This window comes from Mobula birostris, chromosome 25 (genome assembly GCF_030028105.1).
Source record: "Mobula birostris isolate sMobBir1 chromosome 25, sMobBir1.hap1, whole genome shotgun sequence".
In the NCBI taxonomy this organism is placed as follows: Eukaryota; Metazoa; Chordata; class Chondrichthyes; order Myliobatiformes; family Myliobatidae; genus Mobula; species Mobula birostris.
In genome coordinates, this window is record NC_092394.1 from 48,817,574 (window position 1) to 48,842,272 (window position 24,699).

Consider the following 24,699-nt stretch of genomic DNA (forward strand, 5'->3'; position numbering starts at 1 on the left):
GCAGAAAATATGGGGGGTTATGTAGGAGAGAAGGGTTAAGTTGATCTTAGATTAGGTGAAAACTCAGCATAATATTATGGGCCCAATGGCCTGTACGGTGCTGTAATGTTCTACGTAAGCTTAAAGTGAGAGGGGAAGGAATTAAAGGGGATCTGAGGCCATGTTTTTCACTCAGAGGGAACTGGGTATATGGAACAAGCTGCCAGGGAAGGTGGCATAGACAGGTACCATTTATAAAGCATTTGGACAAGTGCGTGTATAGCAAAGGAATAGAGGGATATATGCTAAATGCATAAAAACGGGATTTTGTCGATATATATCTCTATTGGCATAGATGAAGTCAGATGAATCAGGCTGAAGGACCTGTTTCTGTGCTTTACATCTTTATGGTCTACAAATGGGCAAAGTACAATGGCAAATTAACTTTGCAATGACAAAGTACTTGGGTTTCAGGAGGAAATTGGAGCAAATCCATATGGTCACAGGGGAACCACACATAAACTTCAAAAAGGCATAATCAGAGGTCACGTTTGGACCTAGGTTGCTGGAATCGTGAGGCAGTGGCTTTACCTAATAAGGCAGAATGTCATCCTCTGATCTCCATCACCCACAGAAGTTGTACCAACTTATGCCCCAGAGCAACGCATGAGCTCTGCTTTGCCTCTAATCTGTCACCTCATTCTTGATGACTCATTATCTATGGATCTGACCTTAAAACAAACTTCTAGAGACCAGGCTTTGAAGGAATGTTAACCAGCTCAGTCTTGTGTTAACCCTTCTGACTATGCCAATGTTGGTAGTTATGTAAATTCTGGCAACAGTAGGGACATTCATGATGGAAATATTACCCTTTTAATTACAGGATTGTTGCAGTTGATGCAACTCAAGATATTGCTAGTTGCACTTTGGAATAACTTTGTGTCAAACACTGGAAGAGAAACCCACTTGATTCAGATGGAAGAGAATGAAATAGCTTGAAATAGAAAACTAAAAGAAAGAAAATAAAGCAAGAAATTGTCCAGAGTTCAGTTGGTCTCTGAATATTAGCTTAGTGCTTCTATGATAGATTTCCCTGTCAGATGGGAATAGTTCTTAGAACAGTCACAGATAAAATTATTAACTATATCAAATATTGTACTAACACAATAATTGCTTTTTCTTCACCATTCATTTTATTAATAAAGTTTAATGCTGATTCAAAAAATATCTTTGTTAACAGATTTATATGATTATACCAAAGCAAAAAAATACACAAGTGCTGCAAGGAAACCTTGAATGTGCAGAGTGAATGTGATCAAAAACCACTGCCTGTTAAGGAGTTGCAAAATTATTCAGAGCTTCTAAGGCACTTGAAAGAAAAGAATTGTCTCTGGTGTCATAAAGTTTATGATTTTAAATTTGAATAATTGCGTCTTTTTGCTAAAGTTGAAAATTTAAACAGAATATATCTTATAATCTGACTAGTAAGTATGACTAGCTCAAAGCCAGTTAATTGTATGGGGGTTAGCTTGTGGTAATGATTATCTATTGTGGTATTACTCTGGTATTCTGGGTAGCTTTTTTAGCATTGTACTGATAACTTTGGATCTGGCCAGCCTATCAGTGTGTTCTGGTTAATTTGAACTGCCTTGATGTAATGCCTGCTACGAGTGCATACTTCTTTGCTACCCCAGTCACTTCTTTGTTGCTTCATTTGCCTTCTTTGAATCTGGTACTCCAATCTGGGCTGTAGACTCGTAGGTAATTGGGATGGTGACCTCGGAAGACTGCAGAGCAGGCTTGGCCAGTGGTGCTTCCACTGTCAGCACACCAGTGGGTGCCAGTGTTGAAGAAACTACAGCAGCATCAATGCCTTGTGGGAGGCTGAAATGGAAAGGAAAGAAAGGTTAGACAGAAAAATGGCACCAATGGACAGAAACATAGATTGAACTCAGTGAAAAACATTCAGGTGTTAAAATCATATTTTGAATAAGGTGTCATTTGGTTCTAATCATTTTTTGTTAGGAGTCGTGTCATGACATGGGCGATCGTGGTCTTTCCATGACCATGATTGTCCTTGGCAAATTATTCTACAGAAGTGGTTTGCCATTGCCTTCTTCCGGGCAGTGTCTTTACAAGACAGATGACCCCTCTCCCCAGCCATTATCAATACTCTTCAGAAATTGTCTGCCTGGCATCAGTGGTTGCATAACCAGGACTTGTCATATGCACCATCTGCTCATATGACCATCCACCACCTGCTCCGATGGCTTCATGTGAACCTGATTGTGGGGGAGGGTGGGGAACAGAGGGTAAGTAAATGCTACACTTTGCCCAAGGGTGACCTTTTTTTTATTCTAATAGCTAAACCTTTAAGACAATTTTTAAGCTCTCCTTAATGTTCAAGACTCTGTGTAGACATTACCATTCTGATGATTATGGATTAGAGTAGACTCCATTCCTACGTATAAATATCTACTCTTATGAGCCAAAAGGGAATCTCTGGTGAAATAAAACTATGTCACAACTATTTCATGAAAAAAAGATCAAGCAACAAAACAAGTATTCTTTATTGTAAATTATGGACCTTCCATATTGAGTAGCATGCATAGAGCATAATTGTTTGGAGGAATCCATAACAAAGATGTTCTGGCCATCTCATCAACTGACCCGCATCCACAGATTGATGGGACAGTTCACACAGTTGTAAGCAAAGTTTGAGAGAAATGTTTCTGGCAAACACCCCAAACCCAACATTCACACCTCCAACTTCCAAAAGGTTGGCTTTGTTCCTGAAGCAACTGCAAAATATCTGGGATAGCCTAGTGACATAGTGGTTGACATAAAGGCGCTCCAACTCCAGGAACCCGGGTTCAATTCTCAACGCTGCCTGTAAGAAGATTGTATGTTCCTCCGTCAATGCGTGGGTTTCCTCTGGAAGCTCCGGTTTCTTCACACACTCAAAACGGCACTTGAGTTAGTAGGCTAACTGGTCATGTGGGTGTAGTTGGGCTGGAAGAGCCTGTTACTCTGCTGTATCTCAAAATTAAGCAAACAGAATAGAGGAAGTGGATGTAAATCTTAAAATGGAATTGGGGCACAAACGAATGAGTAAAGTCGAAATGAACAGGACACATCGGGCTGAGCAATAATACTCTTCCCCAAACAGAAATGGAAGCACTTAATTTCAATGGCTGTTTAGAGAACAGCTTGTGGAGGTCACTTCAAAGACCAGTAATTAAAATGTCTGCATCCAGTTCCAATAAAGACATAACTGCTGGAATGAAAATTGACTATGGATTCCCACTTCAAATGAAAGATGTATCGGCCCACTTTGAGGTTTAGAAATCAAATAGTGCTTGGCCTGAAATAGTGCAGAGGGTTTATTTGATTAGTAATGCAGCCACCCCTGTCACAGGAGGTCTGACTTTACAGCAGAGGTTAGAAAGCAAGGCATGAACCATGCTTTGAAATCTGAAATAAGTCCTACATGTATGTGTAAGTTTACATCCACAAGAGTTTTCATAGTTAAGGCTCTACACATAGACAAGTTTACATGTGGTCCTGATTTTAAATAATACAGACAATACCCTGAAATGGGAATGGAATTTTAAATTTGGCTTGCAAAGCTTCTTTTTTGGCAAAACTCCAAAATGCATGGGAATCTAGTGATCAGAAGTGGCTTAATGTTTTCAGGATAAACATAACATAGTAATTTCCATTTGTTAACACCTTGGATTCTGAAGACCTGTGATTTTAGCTTGAACTGAAAGTGTACCTGCTGAAAAGCCATGTTTATTGAGAAACTTAAATGGGCCTCTGGTTGAGTTTTAAGTTCACAGTGGTCTAAAGTCATCTGGTAATAAAGGATATTGGAATGACACCAACAAAAAGACCATTGGTTTAAAGAATCTCCTGTTTAGCTGGAGGGAGTATGACAGCAGGTCCAATTGAAAGTTCGGGTCAGTTACAGCATCTAAGGGAATGAGGTGGGGTAGGATGGGCAGTCAGTGGTGGGGAGAAGCTGGTAACAGAATCTGTGGCCAGGATGTGGGAGTGTATGTTTAGGTAGTCATGGGGTAGATATTAATTGTGCAGATGATGAGCATACATTGGTAATGAGATGCTAGTCAGATGCTGGACTCAGATATTTAGTAATCATTGGGTCAGCTTTGTTGCGCAGGTTGGCATGTTGGTGTTTGCGGCTTAAGTAAGGTGAGCTTAGGAGTGTGGCAGAGTACAGTAAAAAAGAGTAAGAACTTTAACAGACACCCATAAGAATTCAATTCCCTATCTACCCTTCAAGTCAAGAAGAAGCAGTCCTATAACTTGGCAAACAAGAGAAAATCTGCAGATAACACACATAAAAATTGCTGGTGAACGCAGCAGGCCAGGCAGCATCTATAGGAAGAGGTACAGTCGACGTTTCGGGCTGAGACCCTTCGTCACGACTGGAGAAAGAATCTGCAGATGCTGGAAATCCGAGCAACACATATAAAATGCTTGAGGAACTCAGCAGGCCAAGCAGCAACCATGGAAAACAAGCTCAGTTGACAATTCCGGCTGAAACCCTTCGGCAGGACTGGAGAAAAGAAAGCTGAGGAGTAGATTTGGAAGGATGGGGAGGGGAGAGAGAAACACCAGGTTATTGGTGAAACCTGGAGGGGGAGGAATGAAGCAAAGAGCTAGGAAGTTGATTGGTGAAAGAGACAGAAGGCCATGGAAGAAAAAAAGTGGGGTGAAAGCACAAGAGGGACGCAATGGGTGGGCAAGGAGGTAACATGACAGAGGGAAAAGGAGATGGGAAATGGTGAGGTGGGGTGGGTAGGCATTACTGGAAGTTTGAGAAATTGATGTTCATACCACCAGGTTGGAGGCTACCCAAATGAAATATAAGATGTGGTTCCCAAACTTCCCAAGACTTAGCATATAACTTGGCATATGTTTATAATAAAATGATGTATAAGAGCATTTACTTACAGATATTTTCGAGTGAAACACCTCGAAATAAAACCGTGTTCATCTTGTCTTTCCTCATGTTTGCCTATGAAGGATAATTATTGAACCAATATTAATAATATAAAACCTTCAATGATAGAGCATAATTTTAGCATGCCAGATATTCTGTGATACTGTTGATACCCACTTAGGTAATTATCAGCAATCACCTGTTCATTAGTTGTTATGTGGATGAAGACCTCACTTCAAGAATGATGGATGCAAATGCAATAAATTCCCGCATATTCACTTAACTTCATAACTTCCAGAATGAAACTACATTTCAGTTTCAGAAAAAAAAAACATTTTTGCTGTGCCTTTTGACACTGAAGAAAAAATCATTACTGGAACTCAATATTGCAGAATTCAACCATAACACCTTTACTCCAGGGACCAATGTCTAGGAAAGGTAATGTGCTCAGAGCAGTGATGCTCCAATCCCACGGTCTCTAGTGCAGACAATCCTCAAACCCTATAATGTGCAGGATATAAACTATAAGCCTGGAAACCTGTCCATCACTCAGACAATTTGGTCGGTCTGTGCATACAAAGTGATGCAGTCAAGCAAATCCAAATGTTTTCATGAAAGTCTTCAATGGTGGCACTCTCATCATTGAGTCAGAAGGTTGTGAGTTTGAGACCTAATCCAGAGTAAAAGCCTCTGTTAAAACATCAGTGCTGTTGTGATGAGTCACTGTTTTGAAGGAGTTGCCCATTCTTCTCTCTCCAATGGTCACAAAATATCTCAGGACACCTCGCAGGCAATGTCCAGCAATTCCATCTAACGTTCTTGTTAATGTTCATTGACTTATTAAAGATGGATTATCTGGACACCTTTGTACCTGAGAGATCTTGATCTGTGTGGTTATTCTGTTGCATTTGGCTTTTGGGTTTGTGTGAAATTGTAAATTTTAGAGTTAAACAGTACAGAAACATGACCTTTGGCCCAGCTCATCCATGCCACCATGTCCCAACCCAAGCTAAGCCCATTTGCCTATGTTTGTCCCAAAATGTCTGGTAAACATTGTCAGTGAACCCACCTCTACTATTTCCTCTGGTAGCTCATTCCATGTACTAATATGGCTCATATTAGAGACTCTGTGCTGTTAAGAAATCCACACAGCTACCCCTTGTCTATCGTGAGATGTATTATCAACAAACTTATTCCATGTCATATTTCACCATTTCATTTCCTTATCACCTGGGGAAGGAATCACTGAGAAATCACTGGAGTTAAAGACATGAAAGAAAACATGCATTTATATTGCACCCTAGCCTACCTTACGACATCCCAATATGCTTTACAGCCTTATTGAAGTCACTTCACCATTACAGTCCAGCATCTACAGTGACCAGTGAATGATTCTGCATTCTACTTATCTCTTATGTACTGCACACATTGCTCCCCCTGGTTGGAATCAATACTAGAATCATCTGAGGAGAGGTGTTGATATTGTGCTCTGCAACTCCTCACAATCTGAAAGGACCTTACAACCAATTTAATTATTTTGACGAAAATAAAGAAAACCAACAAATGTTGTAAGACTGAGATCAAAACAAAAAGTGCTGGAAGAACTCAGCAGGCCAGGCAGTATGGTGTTGTTGACATGAAGGGAAATATTGGTATATTGGGAGCAGTGAAAGCAGGACTGGGAGGAAACTGAATGACTACACCCTGCAGTGGTAGGAGTCTGGAGATCACTGCCAAAGAGAATGACGCAGTCTGGGTCTTGGGACAGTGAAAGGGAGTGAGGGAGGTGTTGGAAGTTTTAGCTTTCTTTACGAATTTCTGCTCAGTATTCAGCAAAGGCACTTATGAGAACATTTTTTTTTTCTTGTGGATACAAGCCAAACAGCAAGATAACTATCACAGCGCCTGTAACGAATGTGGCAAGAATTTGCTTCAATCATCTGGACCCCTAACTTTTTAGAATCAGAATCAGGTCTATTATCTCTGGCATATGTCGTGAGATGTGCTCTGCTGTGGTGGCAGGACAGTGCAAGTCACACAAAACAGAAACTCCAAACACCAGAAAATCTGCAGATGTTGTTAACCCAAAGCAATACACACAAAATGACGTGGGATCTCAGCAAGTCAGGCAGCATCTATGGAAAAGACTGAATAGTCGACGTTTCGGGCGGAGACACATCTTGAGGACAGTGTGAAAAACTACTGTGTGACAATACAAACAAATAGTGCAAAAGAGGAATAGCGATTTAGAAATCCTAACTAACTCGGATTAAAGTTTCCCCCACTCTTTGTCCCCGTTGCTCACCGTGGATCTCTACATAGCCATCCTTGGTTTTGACGGTGATCTCTTCAGGGGCGAAATGGTTGACATCCAAGCTAACCTTCCACTTGTCAGAAGTGACCTTGATTTCCGAGATGCCGGTGCTCTGCTGGCGGTTGAGGGCGGCAGCGGAGGCGGTGGCTTGGTCGGCCGTTTCCGTAGCCCCAGCTGCGGCCGGGGCGCGGACGCTGGGTGGGAGAAAGGGGCGCAGGTAACCCGGCCACTCGGATACCCAGTCGTAGGGCAGAGTCGGCGGCATGCCAAAGAACTGGTCGAAGAGCCGGCTCGGGTAATGCCAGTCCCGAAAAGGTTCCCAGCTGGGGCTGCGCAGGAAACTGAAGGGGATCCGCCGCTCGGACATCCCGGGAGGGAGAGGTAGGCGCAACTTGGGGAAGACTGGTTGGGAGGTGTGCTCGGCGCTGCACAGAGTGCGACTGGACTCTTGGATTCTTATATCTGCTGGATCGTCTATATATGGAACGGGTGTCCCATTATAGGGGAACAGTCACCATTGCGGAATGTAACAGTCTTCTAGAGCATTCCCAGTGGGACGTCGCCAACCTGCTCTTTAATTGTGTGGGAAGGGAGGGGGAGAATGGATAATCAAGCGTGCCTTTCACTTGCGCAGTGTACTATTTTTAAATAAACCCCTGTGCTTCTTGTATAAATGCTGCCCCGTAATTTTTGGATCTGTTATACTAATTATTTTCATTTCCCCTCCCCTGAGGTGGGAACCAGGCATTGCAGATGCTGAAATCTTGATCAGAAATGGAGCTGCTGGAGGAGCGGGGTCGTGATCTGAAAGGTCGTTTGTCCGTTTCTGTCCAGCAATGCCTGTGTGCTTCCCGCCCCCACGGTGCTGCTTATGGTTCCTGTGGTCTCAGTGTTTGTTCGCTTCCTTATTATTTGGTTTCGCCTACCAAGCACCATTGCTACCCAACCCCCCTCCAACGCCTCCCCCATCACTGCGCCAGTCTTTGCCCTGATTCTGAGTTTGGAAATGAAAATTGCAGAAATCCTAAATACTACGAGAAAATGCTGGAAACTTTCAGCTGGTCAATAAGAGTTCTTCATCTTGGCCGTCCCTATCCTACTTCTGATAAGAGTTCTTCAGCGTGTTTTGGGGATCTGGGCGGGGGCAGTGAACAGCGCCGACAGCCGAATTGCTCTTGAGAAAGTGTGGACGAGTCACGGTCTCCAGCCGTTGCAGCTCTTCTGGAGAAGAGATTCTCGCAATGATGTTGGAATTGGACCTAGCTATGATGATAGACTTCCAAGTTAGAGTGCTGTGTAACTTCACATAGAAAATAGAGGTTAGAGGAACCAGTTCAGCCCTTCGCCGTATTCCTTGCCGATTATTCTAATTCAGTACCCTCAAGTTCAAGTCGAACCATACATGAATACTCATGAATACAGCCAAACGAAACAGCGTTACTCCGAGCACAAAGTGCAGGACCAACAGTCATACACCGCACAAAGCACCTATGGTATATATAAGATATAAATAAAATACAGTCACATACAAAAAAAATGGCCCTAGTACCTTAGATCATGAACGTGGCAGCACAGAACAGAGAAATCTACAACACGTTACAGGCCTTTCGGCCCACAATGTTGTGCCGACAATGTAACCTACTGTAGAAACCGTCTAGAATTACCCTACCACATAGCACTCTATTTTTCTAGGCTCCATGTACCTATCTAAGAGTCCTAGAAAGACCCTATTGTATATCCCTCCACCACCATCACTAGTGGTACATTCCACACGCCCACTACTCTCTGTGTGAAAAACTTAGCCCTGATATCCCCTCTCTACCTATTTCCAAGCACGTTAAAACTATGTCCCCTCATGTTAGCCATTTCAGCCACGGGACAAAGCCTCTGGTTATCCACATGACCAATGCCTCTCATCATCTTATACACCTCTATCAGGTTACCTCTCATCCTCCGTCGTTCCAGGGAGAAAAGGCCATGTTCACTCAACCTATTCTCATAAGACTTGCTCTCTAATCCAGGCAACATCTTTGTAAATCTCCTCTGCACCCTTTATAGTATCCACATCCTTCCTGTAGTGAGGTGACCAGAACTGAGCACAGTACTCCAAGTGTGGTCTGACCAAGGTCTGTAACATTACCTCACTGCTCTTGAACTCAATCCCAGTTTGATGAATGCCAGCACACCGTGTGCCTTCTTAACAACACTGTCAACCTGCACAGCAGCTTTGAGTGTCCAATGGACATGAGCCCCAAGATCTCTCTGATCCTTCACACTGCCAAGAGTCTGACCTTTAATACTATATTCTGTCTTCAAATTTGGCCTACCAAAATGAACCACTTCACACTTATCTGGGTTGAATTCCATCTGCCACTTCTCAGCCCAGTTCTGCATACTATCGATGTCCCTCTGTAACCTCTGACAACCCTCCAGACTATCCACAACACCTCCAACTTTTGTGTCATCAGCAAACTTACTAACTCACCCTTCTACCTCTTCATCCAGTCATTTATAAAAATCACAAAGAGGAGGGGTTGCAGAACAGATCCCTGCGGAACACCACTGGTTACCACCCTCCATTCAGAATACGAACCATCCACAACAACCCTTTGCCTTCTGTGGGCAAGCCAATTCTGGATCCACAATGCAAGGTCTCCTTGGATCCCATGCTTCCTTATTTTCTGAATGAGCCCCACATGGGGAACCTTATGAAAAGCCTTACTGAAATCCATATACACTACATCCACTGCTCTACCTTCGTCAATGTGTTTTGTTACACCCAGCTGTCTGCAGTCAGATACAATACAGCTTGTCTTCTGCTGAGCAAGCACTGGAGAGCAGCACTGACCCCAGCATGGGCATCGCACCTCATCGACTCTGGCACTCCGGTGGAGTGGCCATCTCCGACGCCTCCTTTTGGGTGATTGCAGATAGTCACTCACTGTTAGACTACACACCACCCCTGTGCAAGGTTGGAGAGGATTGGTCCATACAACAGCAATGGCAATAACCTGGCATCCAGAGGGCCTTGGTGCTGGATTAGCCAACTTTACAGACTATTAGATCTTATTCCTATTATTATTCATGCACTTTTAATTCACTTATTTTATGTGTTACACAGTATTATAATAATATTTCCAGTGAGCCAAGAAGTTTAAAGGGAGCACAGGAGGTTGGGTCCTCATATGTTTAAGGATATACAGTAAGTCTGATGAGAACAAGGTACCAGCTTCCGGTGAGTTTCCAGGGCCCAAGTGAGTTTTCCAGATGTGTAGGAACTAGGGGGCTAGTGGGTGTTATAGGAGACAGGAACCAGGGGCCTGGTGAAATGCCAAGATGCATGGAACCAGGATCCGGGTGAGTTTCACAGAGAGGTGGGAACGGTGGGGGGTGAAAGACTTTACAGAGGAAGGGAACCAGGGCTCTAGTTCAACCCAGATAAGTGTGAAGTGGTTCATTTTGGTAGGTCCAATTTGAAGACAGAATATAATATAATTGATAAGACTCTTGGTAGTGTGGAGGATCTGAGAGATTTTGGGGTCCACGTCACTAGGACACTCAAAGCTGCTGCACGGGTCGACAGTGTTGTTAAGAAGGTGTATGGTGTGTTGGCATTCATCAATCATGGGATTAAGTTCAAGAGCCATGAGGTAATGTTACAGCTATGTAAGACCTTGGTCTGACCCCACTTGGAGTACTGTGTTCAGTTCTGGTCACCTCACTACAAGAAGGATGTGGATACTATAGAGAGTGTGCAGAGGAAATTTACAAGGATGTTGCCTGGATTAGAGGGCATAACTTATGAGAATAGGTTGAGTGTACTTTTCTCATTGGAGTGATGGAGGATGAAAGGTGACCTGATAGAAGTGTATAAGATAATGAGGGGCATTGATCACGTGGATAGCTAGCGGCTTTTTCCCAGGGCTGAAATGGCTAACTCGAAGTTTTAAGGTGCTTGGAAATAGGCTCTGAGGGGATGTCAGGGGTAAGTTTTTCACACAGAGAGTGGTGGGTGTGTGGAATGCATTGCTGGCGGAGGTGATGAACGTGGATACAATAGGGTCTTTTAAGACCCTCTTAGATAGGTACATGGGGCTTAGAAAATAGAGGGCTATGTGCTAGGAAAATTCTAGGCAGTCCCTAGAGTAGGTTACATGGTCGGCAAATCATTGAGGGCCGAAGGGCCTGTAAATTTCTATGTTCTATGTTCTATGAAACTTACAGGAGGTTGGAGCTAGGGCCCTGCCGAGGTTCACTGTGGCAAGGCACCCATTAGCTTGTAAATCATAAGATGAATTGTCATGTTTTCTAAATATTTAGTTTTCTAAATATTTGCTCACTGGAGTTTAAAAGAGGGAGAAGTGCTTTCATTGAAATTTCGAGAGGGGCTGATTCTTCTGGCTGGAGACTTTAGAGTCAACATTTTGCAACACAGAAGGCAGCCATTTGGTTCATATCTACGTGGCATAAAAGTAAGTTATTTAGGGTCATTCCATGTCTTTGCAGGTTAAAGTACTTCAGATACCTCCACTGCAGTTTGTGGAGAGCATTCCACTATCTAGCTAAAAAAATTCCTCCTTATCTCTGTTCTAAAGGGTCGCCCCTCAATTTTGAGGTTGTGCCCTCTGTTATTACAACAGACGTTGCAAAATTTTTGTTATGTGGCAATAGTGCTAGACATAAAATCACTTTGTCACAATCAATAATAGTGCCATGGGGCAATAATGAGGGAGTGGTCATGGGTTCGTTGACCGTTTGGAAATCTGAGGGAAAGAATATGTCTGAAGGTTCTCAGTCATCCAGGTCATTGTACATCAAGCAGTCATAAATCAAAGCAACTGGACTTGATGAGTTGTCTGGAAGATGTTTGGCCACTTATCTGAGAGTGGCAAACTCATCACCTCTACGACTGTTAAAGACCCTCACGTGATTGCTGTACCTTTAAACAACTCACGGAGCGTATAAGCCGGAACACTACCCATCATGGATCAGAACTGAAGACGCCTCTCGGATGAGTGGTGAAACGTACTCTAGGCAACGCAGCACGGCCAGTTGCCTTGATTTACTACTGCTTGATAGAGCGAGGGGAAGAAGTTGCTTCTGAATCTCTGAGTGTAATCTACAGACTCCTGTACCTCCTCCCCAATGGTAGTAACACGAAGAGGGCTTGACCTGGATGGTGAGGGCCCTTAATGATGGATGCATCGTTCTTCAAGCACTGCCTTTAGAAGATGTCCTCCATGGTGGGGAGGATTGTAGCCATGATGGTGCTGGCTGAGTCTAGAACCTTCTGCAGCCTGTTTAAATTTGAAGTGGATTCCTGCCTCCAAAATTCTTAAAGAGAGTAAGTTACAAACTATTACTACTTTTGGGGTGCTTTTATTCCTTAACCCCCCCCCCCACTAATTAACAGCTCCTATATTTCCCTGTTACTGATTTTTTTGTATGGAAATAGGCCATTCCAGTTCACCTTGTCTAGACCTATTACAATTTTACAGACCTTAATTAAATCTCTTCTTTGTTCCAGAGAATATAGCTCCCACCTAGTTGGCCTTTCCTCATGACTATAATTCTCAACCCTGGCACAATCGTACATCTCTGCCCCCATGCCAGTGCTGTAACATCCTTCCTGTAGCGTACCGGGCAGCGTGGTAGTGTAGTGGTTAGCTTTAGGATACCAGCGAAGCGGGTTCGATTCCCGCTGCTGTCTGTAAGGAGTCTGCACGTTCTCCACGTGACTGCGTGAGTTTCCTCCCACAGTCCAAAGACGGACCAGTTGGTAGGTTAAGTGGTCATTCTAAATTGCCCCGTGATTAGAGTAGGATTAACTCAGGGGATTGCTGGGTGGCGTGGCTTGAAAGGTCAGAAGGGCCTAAGTAAATAAATACATAAATAAAATGAACACAATGTTGTAGCTAATATTTTATACTTTTTTAATGTGACACAATTAAAACTAGGGAGCACAGCCTTGGAGTAAGTGAATACTTCTTTATGCCAAAGGTTTCAAATGTTTGAATTCTATTCTTTAGAGGACTTTGGCTGCTCAGTCAAGGAAATAGTCAAGGCTAAAATCCCTAGATGCTAAAGAAATCGAGAAGAAGCGGACTGTGGTGGAGGACTAGTAGATATGTGGAATGGTGGAACACACTTGAGGAATGCTAATGGCCAACTACTCCCTGTGCCTATGTTCTCTTGAATTTGGGAGAAACATCTCTAACCAAAGTTCATTTAGAAGGCAGAACTTTGTACCATGAGGTATGTTTGAGGTAAATAGCTTGGATTCATTAATGGAGTAACACAGGAACTAAAATTGACGGAGACTGCTGAGCCAGCTGATATAAAATTATGCATTTACATATTAAAGAGAAGCGCTCTGTCTGGAAAACATCTTGTGCACCTCCAGCCTGTTACTTCAATACAGTTCCTCACATGATTTTCACTACAATGCTGCATTTAATAAGCAGAACTGGTGTTTGGAACCGTTCCCACTACTCTAATGCATGTGGATTCATGCATGCAAAATCAAAAATTAAAAACCAATTTCCCTGAAAGATTTCACTCCTAGTGCATATTTTTACTTAGAGATTTTTAGGGTTCATACTCCTACAGTCAGTCGTAGAGGATCCTGTAGCTGATGCAGACAATTAGTGGAACATCCCCAGAGAAAGGGAAACAGACATCTGACTCCCAAGTCAAAGTACATCTGGTTTAGAAATCAATGCTAATATTTAGTTATCAGTTTTGAGTAATGAAAACAATTAATAATCTTTTGTTACCAGGCAACACGCACAAAATGCTGGAGGAACTCAGCGGCCAGGCAGCATCTATAGAAAAAAGTACAGGCCGAAATGTCAGCTGTTCTTTTTTCTATAGATGCTGCCTGGCCTGCTGAGTTCCTCCCTCCAGCAATTTGTGTGTGTTGCTCGGATTTCCAGCATCTGCAGATTTTCTCTTGTTAATAATTTTTTGTTGTTCGTTATTCCTTTCTGCACTTTGAGGCACATCAGGCGGCAACCTTGCTGTTTCTTTGGCATTTTTGTCTGTTTTTTTTTGTGAGACTGAGCTGCTAGCTCGACACTCAAACCAACACAGATGGAAAGCGTGCAAGGGCCCGGCTGGATTTGAACCTGGGACCACTTGTCTCAAAGTCTAGTGCGGATGCCACCACACTACCGGCCAGAATTAATATATTTTCCCTGTGTTATTGATTTTTTCATTCTGTAAAAATATAATACCATATACAGTATTCTAAATACAATTTTAAAAATTATTAATTAAAATATATTCTAAATATATGATATTTTACTTAAACAGTGTAACAGAAAAATATCAGTAACACTGGAAAAACAGTGACTCAGGAGATAAAAATGATCCATCAGTTTTACGCTGGTTATCCAAAGACCTATCTTACCCCTCCCATCACTCTTTTATTTTCCTCAACCCCCTCAATTTATTCTCTTCTGCACATCAACTCACCTTTTTTTGTGGCCTTGCTTTGAAGGGCTCATTTGCAATTGCTAATTAACCTACCAAATAAGATGACAGTTGTCACAACTGGAAGTGGGATTTGTGTAAATTCAACTAGAACAGAAATTGCAATATGGATATTTTGAGTCAAATGCAGTCCTTTGCTTGTTGAATGATAGACTATTCAATCAATGATGAGTTTCATTGCCCCACCTCTTATTTCCTTCCAGAGATCTGTGATGCATTGCTGATGACAATAAACCTGATTCTGATCTATGGTCATCTTACAAGATGTCGCTTTTGCTTGCAAGGTCATGAGTTACTGACTGAGTCTTCACTGATGAGCCTTCCTTTTGAAGCACTGCAGTCCTCCTGTTGACGGTACTTGCAGTTAGTGTAAAGGGATCTCCAGGATTTGCAACCAGAGGATGATAAACGCACGTCAAAACATATTCTAACCTGCTGGTGATAATGCACCTTTTTTGTTCTAGAGGTCACGGTTTTAGAAGGTGTGGAAGCAGCTTAGCCAAGAACTGCAGTGAAGCTTGTAAATGGTACTCATTACATCTATGGTGCCAGGGTCTTGGTAATGAACGTTTAAGATAGATGAGTAGTAATCAAGTAGGCTGCTTTACCCTGGACATTGTCATGTTTCTTGTGTGTTGAGCTGCATTCTGAGATGTAAGTGGTAGGCGTTCCATCACATTTCTACACTCTGCTTCATAGACAGTGCTTTTTAGAGTCAGGATATGCACCCCTCATTGCCGGCTATCTAGTTCCTGACCTGCTCTTGCAGTGAAAGCATTTCTATTGGCAGTACAGATGAGTTTCTGGTCATTGGTGATCCCAGTATATTGATGGTGGAAGACTTTCTGCTATTGTATGTCCCAGATTGGATTCCTTCTTCTCAGTGATGGTCATCGCCTGGTATGTGTGGCATAAATGTATTTGCCACTTCCCCACACATGCCCAATGTTGTCTCGATCTTACTACATTCAGGTATGGAGTGATTCATTTTGTGAGGAGTCATGAATGGAATTGAATATTGATCAATCGTCGTGCTTTTTCTCCACCTCTGACCTTACAGTGGAAAGAAGAGCATTGATATGGCAGCTGAAGATGGTTGACCGAGGTCACTGCACCAAGGAACACTTGCAGTGAAGTCCTGGGGCTGTGCTGAATGACCTCCAACAAGCACGAAATCTTTTTTGCCGTGTTTGACTTTTCCCAGTCGAGGATTCTCCCCTTGATGCTCACTGCTTTCAGTTTTATGTAATGAAAGGTTAGTGCCCACTGCTTGTGTGTTCTATAACCTGAAGAGCAGGGCTGTTCACTTAACTGTGAGATAGGACATGAGCAACTTTAGTCAATTATAACTCCACCTCTTACTGACTTAAGACCTGTGCTATTGTAAGCTCGGTATTGTGTTAGAATCAGTATGTTATCACAGCACCTCCTTACAAGCCGCTGTCACTGAAGAGTCATTCAATAGAAATGAAAACTGCTTTATTCTAGTTTTCTGTGGAGCATTCTCCCTGAACACATTTGAAAAGATGTATGTGGCAATTAAAGGTTTGGAGCTAAGCTTCTGTACACATACAATCGATTAATTAGATTTTGCTGCTCAGAATTGCATATCAGTGCACCACACAACGGCCACAGTGCCCACCATGGGGTACCTAGGATTTTGACTGACTGGTGCTTCTGTGAATAACATAGCTATGATTCTTGTCATTGGATTATTTTTGGCTTTGCACAGCAAGTGCATAAGTAATGGAGCACTTTAATCCTTCTGTCCAGTGGGGGACTAAGTCAGCAAGCCATTTTTGAATATCTCTGTAGGAAGGCCTATGCTTTAACGGTAATGAAAGTTGTAGAAGGTAACAAGGAGGATAAGAATAAAGTTTAGTCACCCCCACATGGTTCTCATCCCCATTGGTTTCTAGGACATGGACTATTAGCCAGTCAAATCAGGCTAATCATTAATACATTTTGGATGATGCTTCTGCATTGTTACAATATATAATATCTGTATTGCATTAAATGTAGAAGCTTACAGATATGGTGAAATATTGAAAGCTGTTATGTAATTGCGAAGATCTATATTTTTATTTATTTATCTATTGAGATACAGTGCAAAACAGGCTCTTCCATCCCTTCAAGCCACCCCACCCAGCGATTTAATCCTAGCCTAATCACAGGATAATTTACAATGATCAATTAACCTACTAACCGGTACGTCTTTGGACTGTGGGAGGAAACCAGAGCACCCAGAGGAAACTTCCGCGCTCACGGGGAGAATGTACAAACTCCTTACGGGCAGTGGCGGGAATCGAACATGGCTCACTGGTGCTGTAAAGCTAACCACTATGCTACCGTTTTTGTTCGCATCCTTCCCTACTTCCAGTAATTCCTTATTAATAGCTATACGAGTTCTTTCAGTAGAGTGGGGCCAGCAGTTAGGAACAATGGGCGAGGGCAGTGGTGGGAGTGCAAAAGGTGGCATAAACGGAGGGTCTGCAATACATTACCAGCACTCCTGTAGGCTACTGGGTAATTGTAGTTGGAGCGGGTGCCAGATGTAGAACTGCACCACGGCTGTGTGCTGGTACAGAGTTCAGGGGATGAGATTCGCCTCCTTTCCAACAGACATCACTGCTCCACTTTTCCTGCTACCATACCGAGTCACCTCCGTCACGTCATTTAACAGCCTACCAACCAGGTGGCAAACCGAGAGTAAAAATAGGTTTCATAGGTATACTTAGTGTCAGAGAAATGTAAACTATATACATCCTGAAATGCTTTTTCTTCGCAACCACTCAAGAAAACAGGGCACTGCCCCAAAGGATAAATGACAGTTAAATGCTAGAACCCAAAGCCCCTCCCCCAGCTCTCCCCTCCCACGCGTAAGCAGCAGCAAAGCAACGACCTCTCCTCCTGCACCAGCAAAAAAAGCATCGGCACCCACCACCGAGTACTCAAGCATGTGGCAAAGTATCAATAAAGACACAGACTTGCAGTAACCCAAAGACTACTCATTCACCCGGTATTCGACATACCACAGGCTCTCTCTCTCCCTAATAAGGGAAAAAGAGGTGTCTCCGTTTCACAGCGAGAGGGGAGACATAACAAACAACTTGCTGGTTTACAATGTAAAAAGTCTGTTGCATCGCTTTTTCCAAGCTCTGTGCCCAAAGAACTCAGGTCTCTGGGCACACAGCCAGCAGCCAGCTTGCTGCTTTCGATTTTCCTTGTACTCCCATGACACACCAGGCGGTGGCACTGACCTCGAGTCCGCTCGCCTCCAGAGCCATGAAATCCCGAAACTCCAAAGACGCACTAGTCTTCTAGGCTGCGTCCTTGGTATATCGAATAGCGCCAGTCGTGAGACCCCGAGGACGGGTCCTATTCCTGCAAAGAACCGAAGTCAGCGTGTAACCCCAGGTCAGGGTCTTCAAAAGTACCCTGCAAGGGAAAAATAGAGATATTAAAGATAGAAATAAAGCTGTTTCCGAAGATGCAAGCAAAGGAACCGCCGTTAGGCGCCATTGTCTCCTTTTACTATATCCTTATAATAAAATTGTACGGGTAAACAAACGTCCCCTCTGCATCAAATTTCTAAATGGACATTGAACGTATGAACACTACCTCAGTACTTTGTTTTTATTTCTGTTTTTGCCCTACTTATTCTAATTGAACTATTTAATATACATAAATATATTACTGTAACTTGGCTGTTTTCCTGTATTTATCATGCATTGCATTGTACTGCTGCCGTAAAGTTAACAAATGTCACAACATATGCAGGTGATATTCAACCTGATTCTGATTCTGCATAGACCAGACTGGGTGTGGTTGGTAGATTTACTTCTTTTAAGCATTTTAGTGACCCAGATGTGTTTTTACAATGGTTATTCTTAACTGAGATGAGCTGTATTTTAAAAATTGCTGATTTGATTTCACTATCTAAATTGCTCTGTTGCCATGGTGAGGTATGAAGTTATGGCCCAGAGCTCTGGCTGCTGTCCAGTATATAGCAGCTACACAGTATTACTTATCACTGCAGAGTTCAGTCTTGTGATAAGTTCCTCACTGGGACAAGTTTATCTAACCTGACCTTACTTTGGCTGAGCAGGCAAAGTGCCTCACTTCTCCCTAAACTTGTGACCTACAGACGACCTGCATGCCACTCCCTTGCCAGATTCCTCATTCCAGGCCTGACCGCTGGGGACAAGAAATCACTGTGTGACATGATCCATGCTTTGGCGAGATTTTCTGCTGCTGCACCTCGGCAGTAGAACTCTGCCCTTAGAACCCAGTTGGATGGCTATGTGGATAGGAAAGGTTCAGAAGGTTATAAACCATATGCTAGCAAACAGAACTAGATTGGATGGGCATTTTGGTTGGCATGGACCAGTTGGGCAGGTTTCCATGCTGTATGACTCTATGGGCCATTCTAGGCCTCGGACTATTAGTCCACAAAACCAGCTGTGAATATTGTCTTTTTGCTGCTGAGCCATTAGGCTCTTGAACCAAATGGGATAACTTCACTCAATATCACTCACCTCATCATTGAAATGTTCCCACAACCTATAGGCTCACCGTGAAGGACTCTTCATTTCATGTTCTCAATAGTTATTTATCATTATTTCTTGTTTTTTGCATTTGCACAGTTTGTTGTCTTCTGCACACTGGTTCAACACCCGAGTTGATGCGGTCTTTCATTTTGCTTATTAATCTATTATGGATTTATTCTTCTAGGATGCATCACAACCTGGTATGGAAGTTGTCCTGTCCAAGACCGGAAGAAGCTGCAGAAGATCGTGAACACGGCGCAGCACATCACACAAACCAATCTTCCGTCCTTGGACTCACTTTACACCGCACGCTGTCAGAGCGGTGCTGCCAGGATAATCGAGGACACGACCCACCCAGCCAACGCACTTTTCGTCCCCCTTCCCTCTGGGAGAAGGCTCAGGAGCTTGAAGACTTGTGCGGCCAGATTTGGGAACAGCTTCTTTCCAACTGTGATAAGACTGCTGAACTGATCCTGACCCGGATCTGGGCCGTACCCTCCAAATATCTGGACCTGCCTCTCGATTATTTTGCACTCCCTTACTTTCCCTTTTCTTTTTTCTATTTATGATTTATAATTTAAATTTTTAATATTTACTATCGATTTGTACTCCAGGGAGCGCGAAGCGCAGAATCACATATCGCTGTGATGATTGTACGCTCTAGTATCAATTGTTTGGCGACAATAAAGTAAAGTATTAGTATTATGCCCACAAGAAAAGGAATCTCAAGATTATATATGGTGACATATATGTATTTTGATAATAAATTTACTTGGAACTTTGAAATTGTTGATGTTGTGGTTGGAGGATGTGGGCATAATTGAGGGAGGCTATTTGGGTGCTGGACGTTGTGCTGAGACAGTTGAGCGGACAGGAGCATGGTGACAGGAAGCTGGTTGTGAGAACTATTTAAAGCCGGGTATATTCACTTCCCTGATATATAACCTCACAGTAAAAGTTCAACATTGAAAAATGAAAGAAATGTTACTGCTTTCTCTTGGTTCCTACAGAACTCAATTACTTCCCAGAGACAAAAATAATCACTTCCATGTTAGCTTAATCTGGAGCTTATTGACAAAATCACTCTGTTTCTAAAGAACCTTTGTGTGTGTATTGTCTCTCCAAAGGGAGCAGAAGGGCCAGCAGGAAAATATTATAGCTCTGACCCACTTAATGGATTGGACACCTTCATGACAGCTTCCTTTTGTAACAGTGATACAGAAGACTGGAGGTGCTGGGAGCAGAAGCAACACACAAGATGCTGAAAGGACTCATTGAGTCCGACAGCATCTGTGGAGGGAAATAGACAGTCGATATTTCAGGTCAAGATCCATCATTAGAACTGAAAGATAAGAGTGCAAGTAATCAGTAGAAAGAGTTGAGGGGAAGGGCTGGCACAAGAGCTGGTGAATGATAGATGGATCCAGGTGAGGAGGGGTGAGGTGGGAGAAGAGTGGACATACTGTAGTGACAGAAACCAGGAGATGATAGGTTGAAGCAACAAAAGACTGCAGATGATGTAATTGGGTAGGTAAGAAAGTTTGAATAAGGAAGCAAACAAGGGGGATGGGGTGGGAAGATGTTAATAGTAGGGGGAAGGGACAGAATAGGAGGAGTGTGTGGGTGATGGAGGAAGGGGAAGAAGGGAAAGAAAGTGGGTGACAGTGAACTGGGGAGGAGGGTGGGTATAGGAACTGGAAAGATCAGAAGGAGTGAGAAGAGAGACAGAGGGAGACCATTTTACCTGAAAATGGAGAATTTAATGATCTGTTTCCCCCTCTTCCCCTTTTCTCTCTCTTCCTGATCTACCTAGTCCTCCCTACACCCAGCCCATCACCTTGTTTTGTTCCCCTCCTTTGGAAACAATTCAGAGAATATTTACTGGACTGGTAACTAGAATGATGCAGTTGTCTAATGAGGAATGGTTAGACAGGGTAGACCTGTATCTGCTGCAGTTTAAAAGAATGAGAGAGAACACGATTAAAACGTACAACGTCTTGAGAGGTGTTGACAAAGTCACTGTTTTCTCTTGTAGGTGAATCTAGAACTTGGGATCACTGCCTAAAAGTAAAGGGTTACCCACTTAAGGACAGAGATGAGGCAAGATTTAATTCTTTGAGAAGTGATGAGTCTTCCTTTAAGGACAGTGTAAGCGGAGTCTTTGAATATTTTTAAAACAGAGGTAAATTCCTGGTCATCAAGGAGAAAGAAGTTTCTTTTGAATAGATGGGAATGTGGAGTTGAGATTTCAATCAGATTAACCAGAACAGACTTGAGAGTAACATACCCTTCTCTTGAATTCGGACATGGCATACATGAAGTCAATAACCTCGGTAAAAGCCTGAGTACTTCACAGAGGAGTGACAGTACAAGGATTATTTTCAGAGTTAAAAGAAGTGAGTGCAGCTTCAGTTAAGAACTGAGGTTTAATCCACCTTTGAAACTGCAGAAAGAGCTAACAGAGCTCAAGTCTTTGAAACTGAGAGTTGAACTCACTGAACGATTCAAGATTCAAGATTCAAAATTGTTTAATATCATTCCCTGTACACAAGAGTAAGAAGGACGAAATAGTTGTCACTCTGGACCTGAAGTAGCACAAAAAAAAAACACAAAAGATAAACAACACAATAACAATACCAAAAAATAACATGCAATAAACATAAATCCATAAGATAGTTTATATACATAGATTGATTGTATGTCCATGAAGTGACTCTAGGCAGTCCATAAGGTAAATGAAGGGAAATAATAAAGTAATGGGTGCAGGTGTTGATCAGTCTTACTGCTCGGGGAAAGAAGATTGTTGCTAGGATTCAGAAGACACATGAGTATCTAGGTTCAAGTAGGGCCTTTGATTACAGTTAAGGGGGAGTGAGGCAAAGTTTAATCTGGTGGTGGAGGGCGAGAGGATTGAGAAGGATTGTGAGGTTCTGCAGGCTGAGATCAAGAAAACAAATGCTTAACATAAATTAAAACTGGGACTGAAAGGGTAAACTTTGTGGAGAGGAGGTCCATGACTCACTGAAAAGGGAATTCTGATATTTTATTGAGCCTGTGTGGTAGACAAATCTTCCCTCCATGATCTCCTGTGTGTGAGAGAAATGGTTATGGAGAGCTTTGAAGAGCAGGGCGGTGGAGGTGTGGAAGACAGGGTAAAAGTCAACAAGGCATCAGGGGCAAGTGCTGGATTAGGATTAATATGCACGGGGGCCTTCTCGACAGTGTGGAGTTAGTGACTCAAATGGCCTGTTGTCTCCATGACTCAATGGTAGATGAAGCAAGGATCACCAAGCAGAGACTGCCAGGTAACCCAGAGAAAGGTGGGGTTCTCATGTAAGTGACTGGGAATGGACATTGGGAGGTGACTAAAGGACATTGAGGGGCAGCTGACTGAAGATTGGGTTTATCAATGATTGTAAGAGGATTGTGCAAGTGATTGGAGGATGTGAGGATGTGTTGTTCAAGTAACTGGAGGACTGCTGATCAGATGACTGGCGAAGAGCAAGAGCTTTAGGGGACGTGGAACAGATGGGATAAAGCAGAAAGGTGGTGGTAATGCAGGGAAGTGAGGGTGCAAGCAGGTTTTGAGGAAGGGTGTCATTCTGGGCAGGTACTGGAGGAGTAGAATTATTGATTGAAGACTCTTGGCAAGACGGTGCAGGTCTCAGAGGCCGAAATCAGGACATCTTTCAAGAGGGTGAACCTTCACAAGGCATCAAGCCCTGAAAATGTACCTGGTAGGATTCTGAAAACCTGTGCCAACCCACTCGCGGGTATGTTCAAGAACATCTTCAATTTTTCAATGCTGCAGTCAGAGGTTTCCACCTGCTTCAAAAAGGAAGACAATCATACCAGTGCCCAAGAAGAGCAGGGTGATCTGCCTCAATCTTTACATCCAGTAGCACTCACATCTACTGTGATGAAGTGCTCTGAGAGGTTGAGCATGGCCAGCATTCCACCCAGATGCAGCACAGAGCGTCATAGGAAGTCATTCCTGCCTGTGGCCATCAAACTTTACAACTCCTTCCTTGGAGGGTCAGACACCCTGAGCCAATAGGCTGGTCCTGGACTTATTTCATAATTTACTGGCATAATTTACATATTACTATTTAACTATTTATGGTTCTATTACTATTTATTATTTATGGGCAACTGTAACGAAAACCAATTTCCCCCGGGATCAATAAAGTATGACTATGACTATGACTATCAACTCCTGCCTAAGCAGAGACCTGGACTTGCTGCAATTTGCCTACTGCCGCAATAAGTGTATAGTGGATGCAGTCTGGTTGGCCTTGGATCACCTGGACAATAGTAACACCTACGTCAGGCTGCTGTTTATTGATCACAGCTTAGCGTTCAACACAATCATACCCTCAGTTCTAATCAAAAAAGCTCCAAAACCTGGGCCTCTGCATCTCCATCTGTATATCCTTGACTTCCTCACTGAGAGACCACAATCTGTGCGAATTGAAAATAACATAAGCACCAGTGCACCTCAAGGATTTGTGTTTAGCCTACTTCTCCACTCTCTGTACACCCACCATTCTGTGGCTAGGCACAGCTCAAATGCCATCCATAAATTTGCTGATGATACAACGATTGTTGGCGGAATTTCATATGGTGACGAGGAAGTGTACAGGAGTGAGATAGATCAGCTGGTTGAATCATGTCACAGCAATAACCTTACACTCATTGTCAGAAGACCAAGGAATTGATTGTTGACTTCAGGAAGAGGAATTCGAGGGAACACACACCAGTCTTCATCAAGGGATCAGAAGTAGAAAGGAGGAGCAGTTTCCAAGTTCCTGGGTGCCAATATTTCTAGGTATCTATCTATTGATGCAATTACAGAGCTATATTTCATGAGGAATTTGAGGAGAATTGGTATGTCAGCAAAGACACTTGCAGCTCTCCAGTGAAAATGATATTGTATCCGTTAAATAGGGGCAGTGGATAATTCTGATTTGATGGAGACAGGCGTGAAAGCACAGAGGAACATTTGGAGAAAATTCTGAAACGCCCGTTCGCTGCTGTTGTTACTGCGCAATCGAGAATCTTCCGGAGGGAAGGCCTCAAAATCCCCGGCTTTGCCTGCTGTTGGCGACCGAGATTGAGGTTGAATCGTTCGGACAGAGATGGCGCTCGGTACTTGGTGTCGGAGAGCTGATCGGAGGCTCGAAGTTTTCAGATGACTCAAAGTCGGACTGTGGTCGGGCATGGCAGGGAGAGTTTTTCTTCCTTCTCCTGTCTGCGTGAGATGTGGGACATTTGAGAGACTTTGAAATTTTTACTGTGCTCATGGACTGTTCTTCATCAAGTTATGGTATTGTTGCACTGTTGTGACTATATGTTATAATTATGTGGTTTTGTTAGTTTTTTCAGTCTTGGTC

General features: G+C 43.0%; 1 protein-coding gene across 1 annotated transcript; it reads right to left on the bottom strand.

Annotated features, from left to right (window-relative positions):
* Positions 1–1,149: 1,149 nt before the first annotated feature.
* On the bottom strand, positions 1,150–7,713 carry hspb1 (heat shock protein, alpha-crystallin-related, 1). Its single transcript, XM_072243053.1, has 3 exons — positions 7,254–7,713; positions 4,960–5,023; positions 1,150–1,863 (listed from the first exon to the last, which is right to left on the bottom strand). The coding sequence occupies exons 1-3, from the start codon at positions 7,627–7,629 to the stop codon at positions 1,674–1,676; spliced, it is 630 nt and encodes a 209-aa protein (XP_072099154.1). The 5' UTR covers positions 7,630–7,713; the 3' UTR covers positions 1,150–1,673.
* Between the last annotated feature and the right edge of the window lie 16,986 nt (positions 7,714–24,699).